Source organism: Oncorhynchus gorbuscha, linkage group LG03 (assembly GCF_021184085.1).
Source record: "Oncorhynchus gorbuscha isolate QuinsamMale2020 ecotype Even-year linkage group LG03, OgorEven_v1.0, whole genome shotgun sequence".
NCBI lineage: Eukaryota > Metazoa > Chordata > Actinopteri > Salmoniformes > Salmonidae > Oncorhynchus > Oncorhynchus gorbuscha.
The window spans coordinates 21,085,359-21,106,421 of NC_060175.1; the positions used below are offsets into that span (position 1 = coordinate 21,085,359).

Here is a 21,063-nt window from a genome sequence, read left to right on the forward strand (position 1 = left end):
CCAAGACAACGTTGGAGTGTATTTGGATCAAGTCTCTGAATGTCTTTGAGTGGCCCAGCCAGAGTCCGGTCTTGAACCTGATCAAACATCTCTGGAGAGACCTGAAAATAGCTGTGCAGCAAAGCTCTCCATCCAACCTGAAAGAGCTTGAGAGGATCTGCAGAGAAGAATGGGAGAAAATCCCCAAATACAGGTGTGAGAAGCATGTAGCGTCATACCCAAGAAGACTCGAGGCTGTAATCACTGCCAAACGTGCTTCAACAAAGTACTGAGTAAAGGGCCTGAATACCTATGTGAATGTGAAATTTGCATTTTAAATTTTTAATAATTTTGCAAACATTTCTCAAAAACTGTTTTTGCTTTGTCTTTATATGGTATTGTGTGTAGATTGGTGAGGGGAAAAAACAATGTAATACATTTTAGAATAAGGCTGTAACGTAACAATATGGAAAAAGTCAAGGGTTCTGAATACTTCATGAGTGCACTGTATATGGCTCTAAAGCATGCTACACAAATTAATGGGAAGGATAGACAATCCAAAATGATGACAATCTAGATCTCTCAATCATTAGGTATTGAGGCATTTTCCTAAACTGGATCTTTGCATCATAAAGGCTACTGTGGTACAGTACGCTTGCATTTGACTGTTGATGACGATGACATCACTATTGATTTGATAATGTCAGTTCTGATGTTATCCTTGATCAATGCATTGGAAGGAATATAAGTGTGTGGCTGATCTTAGTTTCATTCAAGGCACAATCTGGGATATTACCTGCTGTTCAATTGTCTTTTCAATTAGCATATCATATTGTAGGGAACATAGACTAACACCCAGCCATCTCGTCGAGAGACTCAGGATTGAGTTGGGCTACCCCCTGAATTCGTTATATTGGTGTGGGGACATGTTTTTAGAATGAAGGGTGTTGATTAGTGACCTTGGTACAACACCTTACCTGGACCTATTTGTGTAATGCATAAGGTGTTGGACTAACAGTCACATGGACCTGGGTTTGGATTTGAGAGTGGTTACATTTCCCCAGCAACATCCCTTAACTTTATACCAAACCAAACCTTAGGATTGTGGCTTTAAAGAGATTTGTAGCCGTGACCAGATGAAGCTTTAGTGCTATTTTGTTCTGAAAGGTCTTCATGCATAATGCTGATGTATCTCATGGTGATAAGCTTTTGGGCAATATCATACCAACATTGGACACCAAGCTTGTCACTATTTTATGAAAATGATCAATAAACTCAACGACATTGGCATGGTTATGGTTCTCAAGGGAACACTAACCATGTTTCCATGTAAACACTTGATTGACTAGCCATCATGATCTCCTGATCCCTATTCAGTTCAGACAATATTCGAGGGGATTAAATAATGAATGAATCCAGAGTAGGGTGACAAAAATCTTATAAAGAAAATGTCTGGGAACATCTCTTCAGTGTTGCCAAAGGATGATAGACAAAAAAATACTATACATTGCACTGGCATGTGCCATTGTTTTATTTAATTGTTTTATGTTTTTTAAATGACATTTTGTGTTTTCTGAGAGAAATTACATTCGTTGTCCAATTTCTGTTATGGTTGTGTCCAAAAGTGTATAATTTTCCATTTTTTATTAATAAAAATATTACAAAAACGTACACAACAAACTATTATGTGCAATTCAATGTGATGAGAGAATGCTGTGAATAAAATTACATTGCACCCTGTATGTTTATTTATCTACACTTGTGTCGTCATCAAGTGAAAACGTGACTTCAAACAGGAACCATAGGAAGGAAGGCGAATAAATCAAGATGGCGTTCCACTATGAAGCATGAAAGAGATTTCGATTCCAATAACATTTATTTTAACATAACGTTTGAAGAAGGTGTCTTTGCTTTGAGGTGTACGTACGTTTTTGGAGAAGCAAGACGGAGCAGATAATACGGGTAAGGGGGTTAATGGAAGATGTTATCTCTATTTCTTTCAGGGGCGGTGGCGGAGAGGGAGTGAACTAGCCAGCACTGTCTAGTGCAGGCCACCAAACTAACATTAGCTAGCTAACGTTATCTAAAATGTCCACATCGGATATTCTTTATTTCTGATTGTCTTCCTAGCTAGATATGTTCCAGACTTTCAGTTAAGGTTTACGTTAACTTGTGAGTTATTTTGTGTCAGCTATCAAGCTAACGTTAGCTGGTCATGAAAAAGTTAGTTAGCTCATTTGTAGCTAACGTATTAACGTTAAGCTGACTAAATTACCGTCCTATGCTATGTTAGCCTGATATCTTTCTCCTCTTTAATTATCTTAATCTAACAGTTACTCGCCAATTGTTTTCCAAGGATAAATCACTCAAAATACCAGGTAACTATGTAGATGGTCACAAGCTGAGACAACCCAGCTAGCAGTCTACAGTCAGTAAAGGGGTACTTTTATAGCCACTCAGACAGCTAGAAAAGTACACCCTAATGACTGTCATAGTTAGTTACGTTTTCGAGTACGTTCTTTACACATCACATGTATTTCATTAATGAATTACTTAGCTAGTTACTGGAATGTTACTTAATAAAAAGTTGTCGCTACTCTTGCTACCTCTGGATGAGTCATGCAAGTATGACTCGTTAAATGTTTCCAAAATGAGATTACAGTTGGCTAGCTATAGCTGCTTGAAAATGTCACGTGTTTTTGTTGATTATGGTTTGAGTAAAGTGCACTAAAATATGTTGCTACGGACGGGTGGCCATTGCATCGACTGTCACTGCATCGACATTCCGACTGATCGAGCTATATTTTGCTCCATGGTACGCTAATAAGTCCACCCATTACTTTTTCAATTTATTTTTTATTTAACCTTTATTTACATTTACAAGTGCGACCTGGTCAAGATAAAGTAAAGCATTGCGACACAAACAACAACAGAGTTACACATGAAATTAACAAGTTTACAGTCAATATCACAATCGGGGGGAAAAAGTCTATATACAAGTGTGTGCAAATGGCGTGAGGAGGTAAGGCAATGAATAGGCCATAGTAGCGAAGTAATTACAATTTAGCAAATAAACACTGGAGTGATAGATGAGCAGATGGTGATGTGCATGTATAAATACTGGTGTGCAAAAGAGCAGAAAAGTAAATAAAAACAATATGGGGATGAGGCAGGTAGATTGGATGGACTATTTACAGATGGGCTATGTACAGCTGCAGCGATCGGTGAGCTGCTCAGATAGCTGATGTTTAAAGTTAGTGAGGGAAATATAAGTCTCCAGCTTCAGCGATTTTTTTTTTTTTTTTTTTTTTTTTTTTTTTTTTTTTTTTTGCAATTCGTTCCCGTCATTGGTAGCAGAGAACTGGAAGGAAAGGTGGCCAAATGAGGTGTTGGCTTTGGGGATGACCAGTGAGATATACATGCTGGAGCTCATGCTACGGGTGGGTGTTATCGTGACCAGTGAGCTAAGGCGGCGCTTTACTTAGCATAGACTTATCAATGACCTGGAGCCAGTGGGTCTGGCGACGAATATGTAGCGAGGGCCAGCCGACGAAAGCATATACAGGTCGCAGTGATGGGTGGTATATGGGGCTTTGGTGACAAAATTGATGGCCCTGTGATAGACATCCAGTTTGGAGCTATTTTGTAAATGACATCGCTGAAGTCGAGGATCGGTAGGATAGTCAGTTTTACGAGGGTATGTTTGGTGGCGTGAGTGAAGGAGGCTTTGTTGCGAAATAGAAAGCTGATTTTAGATTTGATTTTGGATTGGAGATGTTTAATATGAGTCTGGAAGGAGAGTTTACAGTCTAGCCAAACACCTAGGTATTTGTAGTTGTCCACATATTCAGTCAGAACCGTCCAGAGTAGTGATGCTGGTCGGGCGGGCAGATGCAGGCAGCAAATGGTTGAAAGCATGCATTTGGTTTTACTAGCGTTTAAGAGCAGTTGGAGGCCACGGAAGGAGAGTTGTGTGGCATTGAAGCTCGTTTGGAGGTTTGTTAACTCTAGTGTCCAGGGAAGGGCCAGAAGTATACAGAAGGGTGTCGTCTGCGTAGAGGTGGATCAGGGAATCACCCGCAGCAAGAGCGACATCTTTGATATATATACAGAGAAACGAGTCGGCCCAAAAATGGAACCCTGTGGTACCTCCCCATAGAGACTGCCAGAGGTCTGGACAACAGGCCCTCCGATTTGACACACTGAACTCTGAGAAGTAGTTGGTGAACCAGGCGAGGCTGTCATTAGAAAAAACAAGGCTGTTGAGTCTGCTGATAAGAATACGATGATTAACAGAGTTGAAAGCCTTGGCCAGGTCGATGAAGACAGCTGCACAGTACTGTCTTTTATCGATGGCGATTATGATATCGTTTAGTACCTTGAGCGTGTCTGAGGTGCACCAGCTCAAAAACCGGATTGCATAGCAGAGAAGGTGCGGTGGGATTCGAAATGGGCAGTGATCTGTTTATTAACTTGGCTTTCGAAGACTTTAGAAAGTCAGGGCAGGATGGATATAGGTTTATAACAGTTTGGGTCTAGAGTGTCACCCCCATCGAAGAGGGGGATGACCGCGGCAGCTTTCCAATCTTTAGGGATCTCAGACTACTTGCCTAAAAAGTGTTGTGATCCTGAAGTATGATCTGCTTCTGGGGGGGCCGTCTTACATAACAGTAAACAGTGTTTTAAAAATGTGTGCAGTCTGGTTTTCTTAATATAAGGAATTTGTGTACCTTTTACTTAGTACTTTTCCCACCATTGTATGTTTTAAACCAGCTGCTTTTAGACTTACTCAAGTAGAATTTTACTGGGTGACTTAAACTTTTAATTTAGTCATTTTAGGGCACTGAGTGGTGCAGTGGTCTAAGGCACCACAGTGCTAGAGGCGTCACTACACACCCGGGTTCGATCCCGGGCTGTATTACCACTGGCCGGTATCGGGAGTCCCATAGAGCGGCGCACAATTGGGCAAGCATTGTCTGGGTTAGGGGAGGGTTTGGCTGGGGTATTCCGTCATTGTAAATTAGAATTTGTTCTTAATTGACTTGCCTAGTTAAATAAGTAAAAATACATATATGGGGTACTAGTACAGAGTGGATTTTTCCTGGGGTATGAGGAAATTGGGGTAAATATTTACATTTACAGTGCCTTCAGAAAGTATTCACACACCTTGACTTTTTCCACATTTCTTTGTTACAAATTGGTATTAATGTATTGTTATTCTTTTTCATCAATCTACACACTTCTCTGTCAGTAGAAGTAATATTAATATTTGTATAACATCTATTGAAAAAAAAATTTTGTATTAGGTAAGTGTCCAAACCTGTGAGTGATAGAATGACCTTTCGCAGTGATTACAGCTGTGGGTCTTTCTGGGTAAGTCGCTAAGAGCTTCCCGCATCTGGATTGTGCAACATTTGCCAATTTTATTTGCATTATTTTTTAAATTCTACAAGGTCTGACAAATTTGATGTTGATCATTGCTAGACAATCATTTTCAGATTTTCAAGCAGATTAATATGAGCTAACTTTTAAAAATATATACATTTAACCAAGAACAAATTCTTATTTACAATGATGGCCTACCAGGGAACAGTGGTTTAAGTGCCTTGTTAACACCCGGGTTAACTGCTTTGTTCAGGGGCAGAACAACAGATTTCTTTACCTTGTCAGCTCAGGGATTCGAGCTGGCCCAACGCTCTAACCACTAGGCTATCTGCCACCCCAGCTGACTAGGCCACTCGAACATTCACTGTCTTGGAAAGCAACTCATGTAGATTTGGCCTTGTGTTTTAGGTTGTCCTGCTGAAAGGTGAATTCATATCAGTGTCTAGTGGAAAGCAGACTCATCCCGGTTTCCACTAGGATTTTGCCTGTGCTTAGCTTCATTCCGTTTTTTTTATTTTTTATCATGAACAATTTCCCAGTCCATAACGATTACATGCATACCCATAATATGATAGACTGTTCTCTCTGCTACCACAAGGCAAATGGTACTGGAGCGCTAAGTACTGGACCAAAAGGCTCCTGAACAACTTCTACCCCCAAGTCATAAGACTGCTAAATTATTAGCCAAATATGTTACATGACCAAATGTATGTGGACACGTGATTGTCGAACATCTCATTCCAAAATCATGGGCATTAACGTGGCTTTGGTCCTCCCCTTTGCTGCTATAACAGCCTAAGGCGTTCTACTTTATGTTGGAACATTGCTACGGGGACTTGCTTCCATTCAGCCACAAGTATTAGTGAGGTCGGTAACTGATGTTGGGAAATTAGGTCTGGCTCGCAGTCAGCATTCCAATTCATCCCAAAGGTGTTTGATAGGGTTGAGGTCAGGGCTTTGTGCAGGCTAATCAAGTTCTTCCACACCGATCTCGACAAACCATTTCTGTGTGGAACTCACTTTTTGCACAGGGGCATTGTCATTCTGAAACAGGAAAGGGCCTTCCCAGAACTGTTGCCACAAAGTTGGAAGCACAGAATTGTCTAGAATGTCATTGTATGCTGTAGCATTAAGATTTCCCTTCACTGGTACTAAGGGGTCTAGCCCGAACCATGAAAAACAGCACCAGACCATTATTCCTCATCCACCAAACTTTACAGTTGGCACGGCATTGGGACTGGTAGCATTCTCCTGGCGTCAGATCGGATGGTGAAGCGTGATTCATCACTCCCAAGAACGCTTTTTCTCTGCTCCAGAATATAATTGTGGCGAGCTTTACACCACTCCAGCCAATGCTTGGCATTGTTCATGGTGCTCTTAGGCTTGTGTGTGGCTGCTCAGCCATAGACACCCAATTTTTGAAGCTCCCGATGAACTGTTCTTGTGCTGACATTGCTTCCAGAGGCAGTTTGGAACTCGGTAGTGAGTGTTGCAACGAGGACTGATGATTTTTGCATGCTACAGCACTTGGCTATCCCGTTCTGTGAGCTTGTGTGACCTACCACTTCACGCTGAGGTGTTGTTGCTCCTGTTCTGTGAACTTGTTTCCACTTCACAATAACAGCACTTACAGTTGACAGGGGCAGCTTTAGCAGGGCAGAAATTTGTCAGACTTGTTGGAAAGGTGGCATCCTAAGACTGCACCACATTGAAAGTCACTGAGCTCTTCAGTAAGGCCATTCTACTGTCCATGTTTTTCTATGGAGATTGCATGGCTGTGTGTCACATTTTTATATACTCGTCAGCCACAGTTGAAATATCAGAATCCACTCATTTGAATAAGTGTCCACATAGTTTTGTGTGTATAGATAGTCCAGGTAGTTACATTCTACTGTCTGCATCGACTCCTTTTTGACTCTGCACACATAATGGACGACATACACAATGCACACTAGTCACACACAATACAAACATGCTTTTCTTTCAAAAACAAGGACATTTCTAAGTAACCACAAACTTTTGAACGGTAGTGTATAATCTGTTTTTGCTTTGTCATTATGGGGTATTGTGTGTAGATTGAGGGGATTAAAAAAATAAAAATAAAACATTTTAGAATAAAGCTGAATTGTAACAATGTCTAAAAAAAATATAAATAAAGTCAAGGGGTCTGTACTTCCAAATGCTCTGCATAATGGTGAATCTGGTGTTCATGTTTTGTCTTGTTTCAGGGTGTTTTAACACTTCTGTTACCAATCAAATGCAAATATTAATAGAATCTTCTGATTGCAATTCTGTCTCATATTTTAACTAAATGCTGTCAATGTATTAGCGTACAAAATGTATAGCTAGCTGTCCAATAATGCTTTCTGATTGAATGGCTTGTCCTACACATTGTGAAAACCCAGAAGCATGTTGGAAAGAGATATTAGTTCCTTTCTTAACATAGCAATGTGAATGCAAAGAGGACCACAAAATAGTTGAAGTGAACTGGCAAAAGAGTTGAGTCCTCATTCAAAGGCAAGGGCAGTGTGAATACAAAGAGAACTGACTTCTTTTGCTCTTTGTTTTTACCCCAGAGTTCACTTTAAATAGGACTGTGTGAAAACACCCTCACTGCTTCCTCTAAGGCATCTCTCGTTCATTCAAGAGCCCTTTGTGTTTTACAGACTCTAAATGGCTGCGAGGAAGTCTGATAACCACAACAATGGTGAGTGTGTGTCTTTCGGCCTCTTCCTCTGTTCTCCATCTGCTCATTTTGTTTTAAAAATATTCCTGCATTTGCATCATGGTGTCATTTTTCATTTAGGCCATTCATTCATCCTGTTTTTTCAGGACCCATCAGCTACCTTGATGACGTTCCATTTAAAATCAACGATAAGTTCCGCTGCCCTGCCAAAGTGGGTCTTCCTGTTGGCTTCTGCCTGCCCGACTGTCTCTCTGTGCTTGCAGACCTGCAGGTAAGCCTTCTGATTTATGTCACTGTTGCATCAAGCGTTTCAATGATGGGGATGCTTGGTAATATTTATCGCTTCCCTGTAATAATCTGTATTGGGCGGCAGGGTAGCCTAGTGGTTAGAGCGTTGGACTAGTAACCGGAAGGTTGCGAATTCAAACCCCTGAGCTGACCAGGTACAAATCTGTCGGTCTGCCCCTGAATAGGCAGTTAACCCACTGTTCCCAGGCCGTCATTGAAAATAAGAATTTGTTCTTAACTGACTTGCCTGGTTAAATAAAGGTAAAATATATATTTTTTTTAATTAGGGGGGGCACCTCTATAAATGTTGAAAATAAGATCTCATGACTCAATCAACCCAGGTGAATCTGGTTAGTCTCCATTCCTTTAGTCCTTTGTCTGCTGTTCCGCTCTAACTAGTCATGCTGGTTGTCTGTCTTTGGGCACTGCAGTATGACTTCTCCCTGGAGAGGAGGAGTGTGCGCTGGGGGGCGGAGCTGGCCGAAGCCAGGGCGGCGGAGGCCCGAGCTGCAGAGTTGGCCAGGGTGGAGTTGGAGAGCAGGGAGCACTCACCCCCCGCACAAGACCCTGATGGGGGATTGGCCGGCGGGGGCAAGAGGCCTCGCCCCGCCGAGGAGCAGGATGCTCTCCCGCCCGCATTGAATCCGCTGATGGCCGCACTGCGCCACAACGCCATCCTCACCCCGCTGCCCGCACCCGCCAGGCAGACCACTCCCATCATCCCGGAGCCCCAGTACCTTAACCTGGCTGACTTTGAGTGCGAGGAGGACCCCTTCGACAAGCTGGAGCTGAAAACGCTGGACGATAGGGAGGAGCTGCGCAACATCCTCCAGAGCCAGCCACAGCAGCAGTCTGTATCCCCACCTGGGGAACCCCAGCCCGAGCTGGCATCGCGAGGCAGCACGCCTCCACCCCAACTCCCCGCCACCAGCCTTCCGGCAAAAACGGCCTTTTCCCTCAACGGGCTGGTGGCGCAACTGGACATGGACAGAGCTGGGAGTCTGGCCCAGGGACGGACAATGGACCCAGACCGGCCCTGCAACATCCGCTCGCTGACCTTCCCCAAGCTGTCGGACCAAGGGGACTTGTTATTTGACTCTTACTCTCCAGCCCCTGTACCACCTAGCCTATCCACCGGCAGCCCACCGGCACCCCAGCAGAAGACAGAGGAGCCACCCAGGCACACCCAAAATGGGGCACCAAAGCAGGTAAGCTTACACAAAGAAGGTGAAGTGAGCTTTGCTTCGTTTCAATGACTAAATGTATTGCTTAATTATTTCAAACTTCTGAAAAGCTTAGAGGTTTTGTGGACCAGAGGAAGATGCTTTTTCTCGACTCTTATACAGATGTGATGCTATTAAAAACTCTCTCTGCAAAGATAAATGCAGGTCCTCTCCCGTGCGGCGCGGCACTGCTCAACCTGTCTCCCAGTGGGCGGCAATGTGTGGAGACCATCGTGTCCATGGGGTACTCCTATGAGGGGGTCCTGCGGGCCATGCAGAGGCGAGGCAAGAATGTGGAGCAGGTACGCCCCTCCGCTCTCCCTCCCGATCACAGTACGCTAGGCCCATTTTCTCTACACAGATCTGTTACAAAGAAATGTTCTATTTGATTCTGTGCTGTCATTCACTCACTGCCCATTGCGCCCAGAGAATTTTCTGTGTCATGGTTGACTGTGAAGTCATCAGGTGTCTACGTTATGTGATTGTCTGTCTTCACAAAAAAGTCCACCAGGCAACAAGTTGAGGATGGTTTTTGTGAATAAATGAATTGCGTTTACGCAGTGTTTTCTTTGGTCTCAAAACACACAATCACCTTTTTTTGATGCCTCAACACTATGATGGCATTGCAGTGATTGATTACAGTAGTACTGTAGGAGACACTCGTTAGGGGCTAGTTAACTCCCGAGTGGTGCAGTGGTCTAAGGCACTGCATCTCAGTGCAAGACGCGAATCCAGGCTGTATCACATCTGGCTGTGATTGGGTGTCCCATAGGGCATCGCACAATTGGCCCATCGTCATCCAGGTTGGGCTGGGGCAAGCCATCATTGTAAATAAGAATTTGTTCTTAACTGACTTGCCTAGTTAAATAAAGGTTACAAAAACACATTTGAATAAACATTAGATAACAATGGAATGACACAGTGTTAGTTGATATGTTTGACAGCTAGCTTCCAAAATGAAAGTGTCCTCAAGCATCACGCAAGTACAATATTTTATCATGTGAATTTAGCTATCCCTCTAATCAACAATGAATATTCATGTATTTCTATTAAATGTCAACATTAGCTATTTCATAGATTCACCTCCAAGAATTTGGTCATCATATTTGCAGTCATAATTATCTTGCTCTCAGCTTGTAAAACCACCTAGCAAATAGACAGTCTGGACTTGCACACGAAGCCATCACCAAAAGATCAACAATGTCTGTCATCCTGTGACCCAGGTGCTGGAGTACCTGTTTACTCATACGCGTCTTTGTGAGCGGGGATTTGAGCCCAGTGCCGTAGAGGAGGGCTTAGAGATGTACCAGTGCTCTGAAGAGAAGGTGAGTCCACCCACAGTCTCTACCGTCACATACACTAATATGCACGTTTATACAGATGAACTCAGCATGCAGAACCAAAGATGGTTAAGATGACTAGCCAGCCAACTCCATTATCTCTGTTTCAATAAACAAATGTTGAGTGGCCTAAGGTAAGGTTCACTTCCAGTTTTCCCTGAACTTAGATACACCAAGCATGTTCCGTTCTCCTCCCTCCCCCTTTCTTCTCAAATGTGTGGTGGCCTAGGGAAATCCTTCACATCGGGATATTGACTTTCTGAAAATTGCAAACTGTCCCAAATCCAGATATATTTCTGACCCTGAGGACAAAATAATAAAGAATTACAACTGCATTCTAAGATACCGTTATTTAAAAAAAATTCCATTAACACTTGAGAGAAGAACACCAACACTGATTGTTTAAAAATATTTGTCACTATTTATTCTGAACAAAAATATAGACACAACATTTCAAGTGTTTTGTTTTTTTGAGCTGAAGTAAAATATCCCTGAATTTTTTTCCATACACACAAAGCTAATTTCTCTCAAATGTTGTGTAGAAATGTATTTACATCCATGCCAGTGAACATTAATTACTTTGGCAAGATAATCCATCCACCTGACAGGTGTGGCATATCAAGAAGCTAATTAAACAGCATGATCATTACACAGGTGCATCTTGTACTGGGGGACAAAAGGCCACTCTAAAATGTGCAGTTTTGTCACACAACACCATGCCACATGTGCAATTGTCATGCTCACTGTATGAATGTCCACCAGAGCTGTTGCCAGAGAATTTAATGTTAGTTTCTCGACCATAGGAGAAACGTTGTTTTTAGAGAATTTAGCAGTACGTCCAACCGGCCTCACGATTGCAGACCAAGTAACTACGCCAGCCCAGGAACTTTGCATCCGCAGTGGTGGGAAAAAGTACAGTGGTCATACTTCAGTCAAAGTAAAGATGCCTTCATAGAAAATGACTCAAGTAAAAGTATTGTTTTAAATATGCTTAAGTATTAAAAGTGTAAATCATTTAAAATTCCTTATATTAAGCAAACCAGACCGGCACTATATATATATAAATCACACACACACATTGGGGAGAACAAGTATTTGATACACTGCCGATTTTCCTACTTACGAAGCATGTAGAGGTCTAATTTTTATCATAGGTACACCAACTGTGAGAGACGGAATCTAAAACAAAAATCCAGAAAATCACGTATGATTTTTAAGTAATTAATTTCCATTTTATTGCATGACATACGTATTTGATACATCAGAAAAGCAGAACTTAATATTTGGTACAGAAACCTTTATTTACAATTAGAGAGAATACTTTTCCTGTCGTTCTTGACCATGTTTGCACACACTGCAGCAGGGATTTTGGCCCGCTCCTCCATACAGACCTTCTCCAGATCCTTCAGGTTTCGGGGCTGTCACTGGGCAGTACGGACTTTCAGCTCCCTCCAAAGATTTTCTATTGGGTTCAGATCTGGAGACTGGCTAGGCCACTCCAGGACCTTGAGATGCTTCTTACGGAGCCACTCCTTAGTTGCCCTGACTGTGTGTTTCAGGTCGTTGTCATGCTGGAAGACCCAGCCACGACCCATCTTCAATGCTTTTACTGAGGGAAGGAGGTTGTTGGCCAAGCTCTTGCGATACATGGCCCCATCCATCCTCCCCTCAATACGGTGCAGTCGTCCTGTCCCCTTTGCAGAAAAGCATCCCCAAAGAATTAGGTTTCCACCTCCATGCTTCACGGTTGGGATGGTGTTCTTGGGGTTGTACTCATACTTCTTCCTCCAAACACGGCGAGTGGAGGTTAGACCAAAAAGCTTTTATTTTTGTCTCATCAGACCACATGACCTTTTCCCATTCCTCCTCTGGATCATCCAGAGGGTCATTGGCAAACTTCAGACAGGCCTGGACATGCGCTGGGACCTTGCGTGCGCTGCAGGATTTTAATCCATGACGGCGTAGTGTGTTACTAATGGTTTTCTTTGAGACTGTGGTCCCAGCTCTCTTCAGGTCATTGACCAGGTCCTGCCGTGTAGTTCTGGGCTGATCCCTCACCTTCCTCATGAGCATTGATGCCCCACGAGGTGAGATCTTGCATGGAGCCCCAGACCGAGGGTGATTGACCGTCATCTTGAACTTCTTCCATTTTCTAATAATTGTGCTAACAGTTGTTGCCTTCTCACCAAGCTGCTTGCCTATTCATCCCAGCCTTGTGCAGGTCTACAATTTTATCCCTGATGTCCTTACACAGCTCTTGGCCATTGTGGAGAGGTTGGAGTCTGTTTGATTGAGTGTGTGGACAGGTGTCTTTTATACAGGTAACGAGTTCAAACAGGTGCAGTTAATACAGGTTATGAGTGGAGAACGAGGGCTTCTTAAAGAAAAACTAACAGGTCTGTGAGACCCGGAATTCTTACTGGTTGGTAGGTGATCAAATACTTATGTCATGCAATAAAATGCAAATGAATTACTTAAATCATACAATGTGATTTTCTGGATTTTTGTTTTAGATTCTGTCTCTCACAGTTGAAGTGTACCTATGATACAAATTACAGACATCTACATGCTTTGTAAGTAGGAAAACCTGCAAAATTGGCAGTGTATCAAATACTTGTTCTCCCCACTGTGTGTGTGTGTGTATATATATATATATTATTTATTTAACACCAATAGCCAGTGGCTATTTTTTTTAAAGAAATGAAAAGTACCTTAAGTTAGTTGTCAAAAATATAAATAGTAATGTACAGATACCCCAAAAAACAACTTAAGTAAATATACTTGAAAGTACTACTTAAGTACATTACACCACTGCACATCCAGCTTCTTCACGTGCGGGATCGATTGAGACCAGTCACTTGGACAGCTGATGAAACTGAGGAGTATTTCTGCCTGTAATAAAGCCCTTTTGTGGTGGAAAGACTCATTTTATTTGCTGGGCATGGCTCCCAGTGGGTGGGCCTATGCCCACCCATGGCTGCCCTCTAGCCCAGTCATGTGAAATCTATAAATTCCTTAACTAACTCAGTAAAATCGTTGAAATTGTTACATGCTGCGTTTTATTTACACAAGTGTAAAGGAATTAATAAGAATATGTACATTAAAAAAATATGAATGTGCGATGGCCGAACGGCGTATACAATATGCAGTAGATGCTATAGAGTACAGTATATACATATGAGATGAGTACAGTATATACATATGAGATGAGTAATGTATGTAAACATTATATAAAGTGGCATTGTTTAAAGTGGCTAGTGATACATTTATTACCTACATTTTTTCATTGTTAAAGTGGCTAGAGATGAGTCAGTATGTTGGCAGCAGCCATGCAATGTTAGCAATGGCTATTTCTGATGGCCTTGAGATAGAAGCTGTATTTATTTCGGTCCCCGCTTTGCACACCCATCTGATGACGAAGTGTAAACATGTTTTTAAATTTATTAAATTACAAATTTCAAATTTTCGTAAGTATTCACACACGAGTCAATACATGGTAGAATCCCCTTTCTCTCTAAGAGCATTGCACACCTGGATTGTACAATATTTGCCCATTGCTAACTCGGCCACTCGGGAATGTTTACTATCTTGGTAAGCAACTTGTGTAGATTTGGCCTTGAATTTTAGGTTATTGTCCTGCCGAAAGGTGACTTAATCTCCCTGTGCCTGGTGGAAAGCAGACTGAACCAGGTTTTCATCTAGGATTTTGCCTGTGCTTAGCTCCATTCTTTTTTCTTTTTAAAAATCTTAAACTCCCCAGTCCAAAGCATACCCATAACATGATGCAGCTACCACTATGCTTGAAAATATGGAGAGTGGAACTCAGTAATGTTATATTTGACATAGCATTTTGAATTCAGTACAAAATGTTTTTGCAGTATTACTTAATTGCAAACAGAATGCATGTTTTGGAATATTTTATTCTGTACAGGCTTCCTTTTCACTCTGTCATTTCAGTTAGAATTGTAGAGTAACTACAATGTTGTTGATCCATCCTCAATTTTCTCCTATCCCAGGCATTAAACTCTTAACTGTTTTAATGTCTCCATTGGCCTCATGGTGAAATCCCTGAGTTGTTTCCTTACTCTCCGGCAATTGAGTTAGGAAAGACGCCTGTATCCTCGTAGTGACTGGATGTATTGCTACACCATCCAAAAGTGTAATTAATAACTTCAAGTAATCTAACGGGTACTGGAAAGTGTTGCTGACGTCTCCATGGCGAGGAGGAACAATCTTGTCTGCTGAGATATTACATTTTTGTTTTTCATACATGCAAAGTAAAAACAAAAATACTACAAGACAATTGCACAAAGCATAAATATAACAGTTGAGGCAAATAAAATAGTACAGTACTAGTGTGTAAAAGCAGATCGGGACTGGGTAGTGCATGTAACTACGACCTGGTGTTGTTGAAGGCCCAGATGGCAGTGGGTAAGAAGGGTTGAATTCATATTGATATTCATTAATTTGACACTCTGACAAACACACAGAGATTTCTAACAAACACACAAACCACTAGGTTGTCATTCTTACCTTAGCCAAGTGCTCCATGGTGAAGACCACCATGTATCCAGTGCTGACAACCAGATCTTTGAGCCTGCCCATGATTTTATCAGTCTTCTTTATTTGGGTCCATATTAAAGTAAATTGTCATGGAGACCATGTTGAAACCACTCAAAGTAATCCTTAATTGGCGGTTATTCAGAGCTTGAAGTAATGACAACTAACTACCTAATCAAACCAAACAACATCACTATTTATCTGAGAAGTCAGCTTCAACGATGATTGATGACTAGGTTGAAAGCAGAAAGTCTGCGTGCGTTTCTTACTACTAGGCTGAATGGAGCCCAATCCCATATTGCACCCCTCACCTGTGCACTCATTCACACCGCCTCAAAGATTTAAAGCATTGGATTGGTGTAGCTGTGTTGGTAGGCAGTGAAGGCAAGTGGCTAGGGCTAGCATGAGATGTGATGCGGCTCAAAATTACATGGCTAACGAATGACTGTAAGATGCCTCTCGCTTCCAACCAGTTTAGGATAGGGCATCGGTTGCATTGCTACCTATTTTATTTTTGAACTGCAGAAATTGCTGCAATACTGTTAATATATTTGTATCACTTAATGTCATTTTGGCCCGCTGATAGGCCTACCAACCGATCAAGCAACATTAGAAGGTGTGAAACTCATGAACGTTAGTTCCTGCGTAAGGCCACTTGAAGACAAAATGAAAAATAAATAACGACTTTATACTACTACGTTACTAACCAGATAGCTAATTATTGTCTAAACCAGCCTAATATCATTGATCTGTTCAGGTTCTCATAGATCGCCTTGCAAATGTTTGTACATTTTTTTTACAAAATCTAGTTACATTTTAAACAATACGTAACAAGAATTCCCAATTACAATGTATGTTTTTCATGATTTCTTCAGGCCTTAGAGTTCCTGTCGCTGATGACGAGGTTCGGCGAGATGGGCTTTGAAAGGGACACCATCAAGGAGGTGCTACTGGTGCACAACAACGACCAGGAAAAGGCTCTGGAGGACCTCATGTCCCGTGCCGCAGCCAGCTGATCCCCCCCCTTCAACCATCCACCCACATGCTCCTTGCTGGCTTCCTCCCACCCCCCACACACACGCACAACCCCCATGTTTCAACAGTGTTGCAGCACAGAGGGGTGAACTCCGACCCAACGCAGCTCATGACTTCCACTCATGATCCCACTCTGTTCTACTCTCACACAGTGACTAAGTGAGCAAACGCGTACACTTCCATAGTCTATTCTTCTGTTCTTAGAGTGTGGGGGGGTAAATGGAAGAATATGAGGAGCACCTGCGAGTTGAGGTGGTTGGTTTGTGCTGACCACACCAGGGAAACTTGCCTGTTTTTTTCCTTTTACATTTCCTAGCATGTCAATTGACGTGTGTGTGCACCGTGATGGTTGGAAAGGAGGCATGAACTTCCCAAAGGAGCATAGAGGAGGAGACCCAATGCTGCACAGCACTTTGGTGAGTGTGTCTGACTCTGTGGATGGGGACAATGGGCCCCGAACTAGGAGGAACCACTAGCCAGGCTCTACTTTCTACAGATGCACAGTTAACACTCCCAGCTAACTAAGCTGCCATCTTCCGCTGCCCAACATAGGCCTACAAAATGGTAGAGTGGAGGGGACGCCAAGTGGCCCATGTGTGACTAACTGACTGACTGACGCCAGAACCTAAAAACACAACTGGCATCGTCACAGAACAGAGAACTGAGTTCAAGAAGTGCCCCCTCTGTTCCCGCGACTGGCGTTCACCGATCTTCCTCATCTTTTCTCTGCTGTCGTTTTGCTTGTTAATTTGTCAGTTTGTTCAAAAGGACACACATTGTTATTGTTTCCCGAGTCCTTGTATGGAGATTCTTTCTTTGCTTTCTGTTTTAGGAACTGCATTAACAAACCTTAAAAGTAATAATAACATAACTGCTACTACTGCCTGTTGGCTCGTCTGCACTGGAACGGACTGCAAGACCAGTGGAGAAGAGGTGGTCAAATTATTTTGCAGGAAATATGTCCAAACACACTCACTGGCACAGAGAAGTGTGACAAACTGTGCAGACACACACACACCTCGCCAACATAGATATAGACTTATTTAAAATTACACTGACATTTAGTAATAAAGAGATGAAATATGATCTAAAATGAGAACCTTGTATGAGAAGCAAGCACTAGGATGCAAGTGGTGCTTTGAAATGGTCCCTTTTGGTTTTGATTCAGACTGGACAGATAGCTGGGCAAAAATAATTGTTTTTGCAACCTAAACTTTTGTGCAATATGTTTTCTGATGTGTGACTGACTGGCATATTTTTGGGACCCAGTAAACCTTGGGTCTAAGCAGTGAGCAACTCCCAAAATGACAGATTGCCTTTGCTGGAGACACACTCACTGGAGGAGGAAATCTATAAAAAAAAAAACATTTGATTTAATTGTCTGCTGTCATTTACTCCCCTCATTACTGAAGATCAGGCTCTGCTATCAACTATGATTGTGATCTTTGTAACACACATTCATGCTGATCTGAAAGTGTTTGCCTCTTTGCTTGGTGTCATGCATAGGAATCGGACTGGCAAATCTTCCAAGAACGGGTCAGAAGATCAAACAGCTTGTCAGTTACATTATTAACCAAATTCATTAAGGTGATTTATTTGATTTTTTAATTGTATTTCATATAGCTATGTTTTCACCTTGCATCAACCCTTTTTTATTGACCTGTGTGTATGAGTCTACAGGTGATTTTGAAGTGCCATGATGCTCTCCATTTCATGTGTGAATCTTGTGTGCAGAAAGCTGTTTCCTCTCCCAACCAAGCAGCCAGTCGATTCAAGCTTCATGATTACTTTCCTAGTGTAATGACCAATGTCTTTAGAATACAACAGTCTTGACCTCTCTGGTAATCAAGAGGATCTTGCGACAAATTACAATATTAACATTTGATTTTAAGATTCAGAGCTGAGAAGTTGAATGCAGTACATGGGAATGTGACTGAAAATTGGCACTTACCTCTGAAGTTGTACCTAGTTCTACCAGAAGACATGCACAAATCATTTGTTGCAGATTTACATTATCACATAGGCCTACTATTGTAAGAAGGATCTGTTATTGAGAACATACGGTCCGTGGAGTTTGCTCTTTGTATTGATAATATGTTGGCAATACGTGTGTGTGCGTCTGAGAGTGGTAGAGGAGAGCAGACCAAAGAGGCTTTCTGGTATAAGACACTGGACCCTACGGTGTTCAGAGCGCTTTGTACACAAATGTGAACTGGTCTAGAACTTCCCCTAAATAGCTGTCTTAATGTCTAAGAGATTAAAACACCCCAGATTCCATTCTGAATTATTAAGACTTGAGTATAGTGTCTAAACGCAAGACCACCTCCAGATCTTGCTCTGAACTAAAGTAAACATTTTGCCTCCTGATAACTGAGGGGGGCACACAAGATGCCAAGCCACATGGAACATGGTGATGGTTGAGGGAAAATAAATTGCTGGCCTGCTTTCTGTATTGTGGACATTATTGGGTCTAATCTTAACTTGAGATCTTGGTTTTGTGTACAAGCCTCGGAGTCAGTGAGAGACTTGAAGTGTGGGTCTGATATGACATCTGGATTTTGATGTCTTAATTATAAAAATAAGGAGTTGTGTTCCTGGTAGCCCCTGAAATGTGATTTAAAAAATGTCAGTTTACTCCTGAATCATTTGGCAATTCTTCAATGTGATTAAATGTACACATTTTTTTCAATGGTGTGGCTGTTACTATTTATAAGGTGTATGGGTTGTTTTGTCCATGGTTATTGGAAAACTATGAATTTGTTAGTACTCAAGCAGATTAGAAATTATCACTATTTCATAGATTGGGGTGTTTCTTACTTAGTGTGTACAGCAGCACAATTGTGAAGAGACAATGCAAAGAGATGATTGTTCCCTGAGCATTATGGGTAATGGCAAAAAACTTTCAGTGGTGTGGTCAGCAGAAAAAAACAATAATGGAGCCATATTTCTGCTGTCTGTCAAAGCAGATGAGCTGTTCTGTTCCTATACCATTACTGTGACATCACAGAGCTTATAATGGTTTTGTTCCATGCCTGGTTCCATTTTGAACATGCCAGAGTGTAAAATTACTTTTTGTGTTCACAGAGATCTCTAAGCTGTATAGGTGAAAGCAATATGGTTACAGCTAGATTTTGCCTATTGAGCAGCTGAGTCTACTAATAACCATACTGCTTACAACTAAGTAACCAGTCTTCTAGGACCTGTGAACACCATAAGTACTGTAGCCTGGTCTCAGATCTGTTTTTCTTATATTGCCAACTCCAATGCTGTCATTGTCAAGCCAAACATTAGGCATGATAATGAGTGACGATGAGTTTGACAGCACCGACAGACTGGGACTCAGGAAACACCAAAGAGAACTAGACTTAAATGGAACTAAGCTGAACGTGGGCTAAAAGCCATGGCATGACAATGTAGGCCATGACCTATATTTGTATTTCCTGTGTGCTTCCTTAATATACCATGTGTACTTTACTATTCCTGATCTTGACACTGTTGGGAATATAGACTTTGGTGATCAGACTAGATTATGTGTTTTATTTGCAGGTCGTGACCAGTTGCTCAACTGTTCCAAGGCAGCAGAGGTTGCCCCAGACTGATCACCTTTCCCAACCCTGACCCCTGTATGGTTTAGTCACTATTCTCTTGTGTAACGTAGCCTAATGTTGGACTAAAGGAGCCTAACATGACTCCTTATAGTCCAAGGACCTTACACATTCTGTTTAAAGACGAAATGGCTCGAAGCCAAAGCATCCAAATACTCCCTCTAAACATGAATCGATTCTCAATTGCAGTACTCTTCTATTAACATAAATCCCTCTTTCATATCACATCAAAAATATATTTGCAAAATGCACAACTACTGCAGACTGTTTTTAACCACGTTCAACACAGTTGCAGCTGACAGTATTTTTCAGTTACAACACGTTTGTGGCATCCTAACGCTTACACACAGCTGTCCGGAGATGGCTAATTAGCACAGGTGGTAGTGCACTCTTCAGTCTGTTTTCGGTAAACAAGCGCTGGAACATGGAAATATGGCTGTATGGGAACACAAGCCATAACCTTAAAGTGTGTAGGTCTTTATATTTTTTTGAAAATTATTTCTCGCTAATATGAAAGATAAGGTGTTTATGCTTCTAAAACCGTACCGCAAGCAACGCGTGTTAACATTGAGACAGAATGTCGGGGCTCTTAACAAACATTGAGACAGAATGTCGGGGCTCTTAACACTCCAATTTGTAAGTCGCTCTGGATAAGAGCGTCTGCTAAATGACTTAAATGTAAATGTAACAACTCCCCCATACAGAAGATGCCTTCGTCCAATGTTTTATGTGTAATGTAATGGTTCTGAGAGTCCTAATCAAGGGCTTGTGTAACGTTGCAGTGACATGAACAGGCGAGCACCAGGGGTTCGGAACCCCATTCGCTTTTGTAGCAGCTGCTCTTCCTGGGGTGCACAAAACACACATGACAAGTAACAAAACATTGGTACACTTGTAGACATGGACATTCACACAAATGTAAAATACAATGATATTTAAACAATACAACAACAACAATATAA

The 21,063-nt window shown here is 41.9% G+C and overlaps 1 protein-coding gene across 1 annotated transcript; it reads left to right on the plus strand.

Moving 5' to 3' along the window:
• Nucleotides 1-1,772: 1,772 nt before the first annotated feature.
• On the plus strand, nucleotides 1,773-19,185 carry LOC124027711 (ubiquitin-associated protein 1-like). Its single transcript, XM_046340086.1, has 7 exons — nucleotides 1,773-1,941; nucleotides 8,031-8,071; nucleotides 8,197-8,321; nucleotides 8,770-9,546; nucleotides 9,717-9,863; nucleotides 10,785-10,886; nucleotides 16,337-19,185. Exons 2-7 carry the CDS (start codon nucleotides 8,038-8,040, stop codon nucleotides 16,475-16,477), a joined length of 1,326 nt encoding a protein of 441 aa, XP_046196042.1. The 5' UTR covers nucleotides 1,773-1,941; nucleotides 8,031-8,037; the 3' UTR covers nucleotides 16,478-19,185.
• Nucleotides 19,186-21,063: the final 1,878 nt, after the last annotated feature.

Coding starts and splice junctions, on each gene's coding strand:
- LOC124027711 (XM_046340086.1), top strand. CDS start 8,038: ATGGCTGCGAGGAAGTCTGATAACCACAACAATG. Junction 8,072..8,196: donor GTCTGATAACCACAACAATG/GTGAGTGTGTGT, acceptor CTGTTTTTTCAG/GACCCATCAGCTACCTTGAT. Junction 8,322..8,769: donor CTGTGCTTGCAGACCTGCAG/GTAAGCCTTCTG, acceptor TGGGCACTGCAG/TATGACTTCTCCCTGGAGAG.